The sequence below is a fragment of the Sinocyclocheilus anshuiensis genome, unplaced genomic scaffold (genome assembly GCF_001515605.1).
Source record: "Sinocyclocheilus anshuiensis isolate Anshui unplaced genomic scaffold, SAMN03320099.WGS_v1.1 scaffold222, whole genome shotgun sequence".
Lineage (NCBI taxonomy): Eukaryota > Metazoa > Chordata > Actinopteri > Cypriniformes > Cyprinidae > Sinocyclocheilus > Sinocyclocheilus anshuiensis.
Genome location: NW_015542408.1, coordinates 1,094,622 through 1,102,637, shown reverse-complemented (window position 1 = coordinate 1,102,637; position 8,016 = coordinate 1,094,622). Strand labels below are relative to the sequence as shown.

The 8,016-nt window shown below is 36.8% G+C and overlaps 1 protein-coding gene across 1 annotated transcript in view; it reads right to left on the bottom strand.

The window, feature by feature from the left end:
- LOC107693140 (zinc finger MYM-type protein 4-like) overlaps nucleotides 1-8,016 on the bottom strand; it is a 33,285-nt gene that overhangs the window by 9,871 nt on the left and 15,398 nt on the right. Inside the window, exons 13-23 of the mRNA XM_016492408.1 lie at nucleotides 7,500-7,841; nucleotides 7,131-7,281; nucleotides 6,296-6,468; nucleotides 5,933-6,077; nucleotides 5,629-5,745; nucleotides 5,489-5,532; nucleotides 3,564-3,711; nucleotides 3,317-3,447; nucleotides 3,106-3,238; nucleotides 2,801-2,992; nucleotides 366-460 (exon numbers count right to left, since the gene is read on the bottom strand). Coding sequence (XP_016347894.1) covers nucleotides 366-460; nucleotides 2,801-2,992; nucleotides 3,106-3,238; nucleotides 3,317-3,447; nucleotides 3,564-3,711; nucleotides 5,489-5,532; nucleotides 5,629-5,745; nucleotides 5,933-6,077; nucleotides 6,296-6,468; nucleotides 7,131-7,281; nucleotides 7,500-7,841 — 1,671 coding nt within the window. The remainder of the gene's footprint in view (nucleotides 1-365; nucleotides 461-2,800; nucleotides 2,993-3,105; nucleotides 3,239-3,316; nucleotides 3,448-3,563; nucleotides 3,712-5,488; nucleotides 5,533-5,628; nucleotides 5,746-5,932; nucleotides 6,078-6,295; nucleotides 6,469-7,130; nucleotides 7,282-7,499; nucleotides 7,842-8,016) is intronic.

Sequence of the window (8,016 nt, the reverse complement as noted above, 5' to 3'; positions counted from 1 at the left end):
TGTTAAAAATCTTTTTTTTTTTTTTTTAACTAAGCTTTCGAGAAAGAAATAGTCTCTCTGAAGTCAGTGTGCTCCTAAATATATATTGATCAACTTCTAAACCACACACTTTCAGAACCATTATGATAATCAATTTAAGTAAAAAACAAGACATTTAAGACTTTTAACCTTTCACTTGGCAGACTTCCTAATTGGACAAGAGATTTTGGAAACATTTCATACATCTAAAAGTTGGGAAACAACACAGACTTCACACTTCAACCTTCCAAACTGTGAAAAGACTCTTCTCCATTCTCTGTCGTTCTGTCGCTCGTGACAAATGTCTCCTCAAAAAGCCAGGAATCTGATTCTGTCAGATTACATACCCTTTTTCTGGGAGGGTGGCCGTCTCTGCCCCTCTTACGTCTCTTCAGCGTCAATACCAGTCTGTTCTCTTTAGCTGACCCAGGGTCAGCTGTTGCTGTGAAATGACATAACGTGTGTTATAATTTTGAGAGATCTTACACATTACAAAAGCACAAAATCTGTTAAAATAGTGTTTTAACGCAAGAGATCAAAAATAAGTAATGTCATTGAATCACGTATTAGTAGCATTCCAGAAATATCACTTGTTTTTTAATGAATTATCATCATAACTCACCAAGAATGAAATATTACCCACATTTGTTTAAACAGGAATAAAAAAGGGCATCAGAACATGCCTAAGGTCCTTGCACACGGAGTCCGATATTTTCGTATGCGTTTTTTTTTTCATGTTCGTCATCCTAAAAATTTGTCATGCACAGAAACCTTGCACAGAGTCCGATGCTTATTAAATCGTTGTGAAAAAATTCACAAAACAATACAAAATGGAGTCTTCGAGCAGTTGAGGATGATTTTGTTGTCCTCTCTCTTCTTAAAAAGAGAAAAAGAAAGAGCAAATATTGGGTCCATCCAATTCTGAGATAGCGTAGAGAGGAAGGAGTGTTCCACCTCTTTATTAAGGGGCTGCAGGATTATCCCGAGCGATTCCAACTTTACTTTAAGATGTCAGACCTATTTTTATGCGCATTTTGGAATATCGCATAAAAAAGAAAACACTGGATGGAAACGCCAAGATGCGCATAAATTCTAAAAATGCGCACATTTGAGTAGGATAAACTTTTTATCCGATAAGAAAAAATGTGCATAAACTACGATGGAAACACATTTACCGAATAAATTCATCCATGCACATCGAAAACGTCATGTGACTGCGCTATGCGACGGGATAACTTGACTAGCAGCGGACCGATCTCGTTCACAGCATCTATATGTTGTTATGGTCATTCTGAATTGCCTGAGCGAAGTCTGTCGTCAAAGTATTTCTGTATAATTGTCTTACACGACTGCGTTCACAAACAGCAGCATCCGCCTCCGAAAGCAATGACTGCGTTGTGAGGCGCAAGTAATTTATCATATGTGACCCTGGACCACAAAACCAGTCATAAGGGTCAATTTTTCGAAATAGAGATTTATACATCATCTGAAAGCCGAATAAATAAGCTTTCCATTGATGTATGGTTTGTTAGGATAGGACAATATTTGACCGAGATACAACTATTTGAAAATCTGGAATCTGAGGGTGCAAAAAAATCAAAATATTGAGAAAATCGCCTTTAAAGTTGTCCAAATTAAGTTCTTAGCAATGCATATTACTAATCAAAAATTAAGTTTTAATATATTTACAGTAGGAAATTTATAAAATATCTTCATGGAACATGATCTTTACTTAACATCCTAATGATTTTTGGCATAAAAGAAAAATCAATAATTTTGACCCATACAATGTATTTTTGGCTATTGCTACAAATATACCCCAGTGACTTAAGACTGGTTTTGTGGTCCAGGGTCACATATATGAAAAATTCTATATTCAGTGGCTTCTTCCTAGTTTTCTTAAGTGATATTTAGTGGCAGTTTACCAAGAAGTGATGATTTTGTTCTCTTTGCTTTATTTGCAAATGTTTTATGCGATACTCCAGTTTTGAGTTTAATTCGAATCTTTGTATGGAAACATGTGGCTCAGTTTGATGCTTTGCTAGTGACACTGGAGCCACATATTAAAAAGACGACCACCAATTTCTATGAACTCAGTGTACAAGGACCTTTACAGTGCTTTGTGCTGTGAGACGAAGTGGATCAACTTGTCAGACACCATTCTGGATTTTGGCGTTCGCTTGTACGGTGGCTCTGAATTGTCAAAAAACCTCTCAAAACACAGAAAATCGAACACGATCCGAATTTTTTTTTTTAAGATGGATGAAAGTAGTCAAAGTGTAAACAGTGTGTAAACGTGATTGACAGAACGTGAGGTTGTATTTCTTTTTTAAAGTGCGAAAATTTTGGACAAAAATTTCGGACTCAGTGTGCAATGACCTTAAGTCCATAAAGTGCTGGAAAAATGAAAAAAAAAAAACATTTTTAAGTTAGCACTAAGTTAAGCCAATGTGTTTCGAGAAAAATCGACAAAAAACACAAAGATGTTGGCATGTTAGCACAATATGTAAGATGTTTTTATTAAAATATCCAAAAATCACTAAAACAGTGTTATATAATTTGCTGACTTGTGTACTTACATTATCCCAAATTTTTCGAAGAATGATTCCACACTCAGTCACGGCGTCATCAAACTACGCCTTTGTCTCTTTGTTTATTTTGAATACGCGCCCTCCAGCGGGGAAAATTACATATTGTGCCTTTAACTAAAGAAAAAAATAATTGAGATTAATTGCAACTAAATATTTGAATCAATGAACACATTTCTTAAATCTTAACTTACAGCGAGGAAAATCGTTTTCCAGATCTGGCTGCTCCGATGACAAAGATTTGGTCGGAGCAGCTACAGGCTCCTCTAGTTCCGTCGATGGCACCAGTGGCTTCACGCTGGTTCCAGGATCCTCAGCATCTGCCCAGCTGAAGGGTGTTGATCTGGCCTCTGACTCCAGATCACCACTGTAAGTGCTGCCCTGGTCTGAGCAAGACAATAAGTGCAATACAATCAAATACTGAAGTACTTAAGGAGTTTATTTGGATAGAAATGTCTGGATAAGCAAAAGGTCCAATAGAAATAAAATGTTTATGTACCGTGTGATGCAGGCTTGTCTTTTCCCTTCTCCACTCCGTCGTCTTCTACTGAGCTCTGAGCAGGCAGGCTACATTTCGTGTCTTTCTGTTCGGCAGCTTCTTGAGATCCAGGGATGACCATGGGAACAGGCACCTGGGTGGTAACAGTACAAAATGATTCAAGATGAGCTTTAAACTATAGCACAGAATAATTTTAGATAAGATGACATACCGGTAGAGGTAGGCCCAGTGGAAATGGTGTGTACTGGGTATAAAGATGCATTGGCACTGGGATGTAGACTGGCACTGGAATGGGCACCGGCACTGGCACCAGCTTCACCGTCTCTCCGTTTTCATCAACCACTGAGGACGGAGAAAGTGTAAATGCAATATTTCATTAAAACATATTTTGTACTGCTTATGATTGTATGGCATAATGACTTCTGGCAGGCGTGATAGTAAAAGTGAGGAAGGCCAACCTGTTTCATACAAATTTGGAGGTATTGGGGGCTCAGGCTGACACTGGACGCCTTGCTCTTCAGTAATAGGTCTGCACATGAGAGCTTTGTTCTTCAACATTCTCCGATATGGAATACCAGCCACTGCAGCATCGGTTTGTGTGCTGGCCTATTAGAAAAATAATTACATTTAAAGGGCTGAAAATTCACATTTTGGCAAAAAGAAGCACATTATGGAAAATTTTTATGAAAACCAAAATTTCAGTAGCCAATAGCAATACCTAAACTTAATCAAAAATGAAAATATCAAACACCTTTATTTGTTTTATTTTAATTTTGTTTTAAGTGTAAAAACTTTTTCTACTTGGTTACTTGAACTTTTATTTCAGTAACCTTTGATAAATGCATCTTTACATTCACAACCATTCAAAAGTTTGGGGAGTTTCTAGTTTCGAATATTTAATCAAAAATACACTGATATCATTAACAATTCAAAATAACTGTTTATTATAATTAATATTAATAACTGTATAAATATTAATATATTTATTATATTAATAACTGTTCTATTTTAAAATATACTAAATTGTAAATTACTCCTGTGATGGCAAAGCTGAATTTTCAGCAACCATTACTCCAGTCTTCAGTGTCACGTGATCCTTCTATATGCTGATTTGCTGCTCAAGTAACATTTATTATGAAAACTAGAAAGCTTTGTGTAGATTTCCTCCTTCAAAAATGTGAAAAGTGCATTGAGTGTCGAGAAAAGTGCCTTATAAATGTAACAAATGAATTAAAACAGTTGTGCTGCTTAATATTGTTGATATTGATACATTTTGTAACATTAGAAATATTTTTACATTTAAAATTAAAGGCATCCTTGCCAGTGTTGAGCAAGTTACTCTGAAAATGTAATCAAATTGACTGATTACTGATTACGCCTTTTAAAAGTAATCACGTTACTGTTCTGATTACTTTTGAAATAATAATTAGTTGCATTACTAGTTACGTTACGTTTTTCTCCATTACATTTATGAAATCCCAGCATACACACTCCCGATAAATATTTGTTATTAAAGCATCAACATTCACAGAACACTGTTATTTTTAACTAAAGCAAGCGGCTGCTGCGTGCATGGTTTGGCATGACAGAATGCCAGCAAAGAGCGCTGCATTTATAATCTCTAAAAGACATCTCAGTTCATCGCAATCTCACAAATCTCTGTTATAACACAATAAATATATGCATAATGAATCTTTCATAATGTCTACAATTCATGTGTTATAATGAGAGGATTCATGAGCACGCAAATTTCAACACGGCATTGCTCAACGCTGCAAACATGTGTTATAGCCTAAATAGAAACTCTGCATACGCTTGCACCTGTTAATCGTTTATATTTTATATTAGTTCATGTTGCTTTTGTGCAATAGATGAATAACAATTTATTTGTTTTAGATATTTTATGTTTAGATATTTCTATTTTGCGGGAGTCCCGTGAATCATTTTATTCTCCCGCATCCCGCACACACACGAGTGTCTACCCGCCCGCACCAGCACTCGCCCATCTTGTCCCGTGCCACACTCGGTTGCATCGGGTCTCGCGGGAGCAGGTCTCTAATCCACTGGCACTGGACTCGACAGTGCGTGTGCTACATCCTTTTTACAATCTCTAGATTATAAAACACTGCATTCTGTAAGCAATGTAACGCGGCAGTAATGTATAGAGACTTTGGCTTGTAACTAATTACTATTTTGAAAATTATAACGCGTTAAATTACTCCGTTACTAAAAAAGTAATCAAATTACAGTAACGCGTTACTAAGTAATGCGTTACTGCCCAACACTGATCCTTGCTGAAAAGTAAAAAAACAAAACTTTTGAACAGTAGCGTGTACGTTATACAACCCTTTGTAACACAAAGTATGTGTGCATCAGTACTTACTTCACCCATGTTTTTTGAGCTGGCATTTGAGGTAGGTAGAGCTCCTGCAAAGAAAATGTATATAATTAAAACAAATTAAAAGATTTTGCAGTTTGATTCCACTTAAAGACACATCAAAGAAAAACATGACAGCTGAATACCTGTGAGAGCAGTATTTCCAGGTAATGTGGAGGCCAGCGACACCACACCACCAATTACAGGCATGTCTTTCGACAGAGATAATGGAGCTTGGACTGTAGTAGTGTTAGACACAGTACCTTCAATCATGAAGCAACAAGAGTGAGTCCTTCTCATAATAAAATCAGTTTTGATAATTACATTTTACAGTAGGAACACTGCACTGCAGGTCTTTATCAAAAGGTTTCACTTTGCTAAATAAATAAATGTGTTAATGTCAACTGGTAGCTCTACTATACGGTTTTATAGAACTACATGGTGACGTACCGTTGCTTGCCGGCTGATGAGGGGCAATGCACTTTGAACAGAACTGCAGCAAACAGGACAAGTTACAGAAGTGTCTTGTTGTTCCATCCCAGACGAGACTTTCCTTTAGTGAGCCCTGATTCTTACAGCCATGACACTTGGCCATCTGATATAAATTCATGCAGAAATTAAGCAAAAATGAGAAACAATTAAAAGTGGCTATAAAGAATTCAACCGTGTATATATTGCATACAAAAGTAAACACTGACGATCAGTTCGCAATATAATTTAACCCCAACCAAAGAGATGATTGTAAGGCTTTCTTGAAGAAATAAAGAATAGCTACAGCTAAAAGCTCAAGAAAAATTTTTTTTTATCTCTAACCTCATAAAAGAGCACTGTGTAGAGAGACATGCACTCCTCTTTGCAAAACTCCTCAAGTTTGCCACCAAAGAAATTCTGAATGGTTTTGTGGGTCATGTTTTGACAGTAGGCACAAACCCTGCATTGACCTCCATGTCGTTTGGCAAGGTCATGTTTAAAAAGCAGTTTACAACCTATAAAAGAAGAAAGAATGAATGAAAGGCAAGTAAATGTATGTGGAAAAGTGAGGCATAAACATCAACCATTATTTAGAAAAGTCCTCGACTTGTTTTTCTTCAAGATTTTACATTATATATCAATTGGCCACTCTAAACATGAACTCAATTGTTTACTCTAAGCAAGTAAATGAAAGTGTAGAATGAAATTTAATAATACTAATGCGAACTGCATAAGCATAATAATAAGCAAAACAATAAAGATCACTTGAGCTAGTTTAAGAACTACAGCACCATGCACATGACACGAAAAAATATATAAATGTATATCGTGGTCACGAATTAAGAATTCGTTCATACAACTTGATAATTCATGATTTACAAATTAATTCCCTTATTTTTGTTCAATTATGGCCACAATTTACTAATTCTTTCCCACGCTGTAGTAAAATGTTGCCATAATTGACCAATTCTTCCCTCGTTTTGACTGAACTAAAATGAGGGAACAAATTAGGAAATTGTGGCCACGATTTACAAAAACGAGGGAACAAACAAGTAAATTAAGGAACCAGTTCTTAATTTGTGGCCATGATTTACAATTCTTTTTTCCCCACATGTCATGCGTGGGGGCTCCATATAGAACCACTGATATAAGAACCAATTAAAGAGGTTTCACAAACCTTCACAGCAGAAAGGTCTCGGCTGCTTTTCATATGTGATGATGTCTTTGACCACTTTCTCTATTTTGCAGTATTCGCACAAAGCTTTCACATTGCTTTCCCTCTTATACTTGTCGCAACATGCTCGAGAACAGTACAACCCTGCATGACCCTAAAAAAAGAGAATTTTTTTTTTTTAACAATGTTTTTGAAGAACTACAAATAATTATTTCACAAAATAATGAACTGGCCAATACTGTCTGAAGCTTATAGAGATGCTGTATAAAAAGCAACATCACATTTGCAATTGCGCTGTTGTTCTGAATATCAATACGGCTGTGATTCAGCCAGCGATTCTGTCACTCTTGCTCTTGATTTTGGAAGCCATACCTTGAACTGGAAAACCTCAGGCTTCGAGCTGAACTGATTCTGGCACTGCTTGCATGTCAGCCGTACTGTGTCAGAGGATGAGGGAGGCTTGTTTGGCCATTGCAGCTGGGTGTCTTGTGAGTTTACCACACCAGGAGCCGGCACGTAAGTCGAAACTGGATTTTGATTGGATGGTGGTACAAAAGGTGGGAGAGGGTTGTGGTTTGGGGCAGGAACACTGGATGATGTTTGAGTGGGCTGGAGATGGTCGGTGGAGGGTCGAGGTGGTGCAGCGCTCTGAGGCTGAGGTCCATGTAAGTTTCCGTTCATCTGGTTATGAGGTACAGATGCATTCAATTTCTCCTATAGATAAAAAAAAAAAAGAAAAATTCTCATCTGATTTACTAAGACCAATATAACTGTGTGGAGGAAAGAGAGCAGATGAAGCGTTACACCCGTAAACAAGCGGGTGTATAGACAACACAAACTATTATAATCTAATAATTGTTTTCATTGCAAAGGAACAGTTATATATATA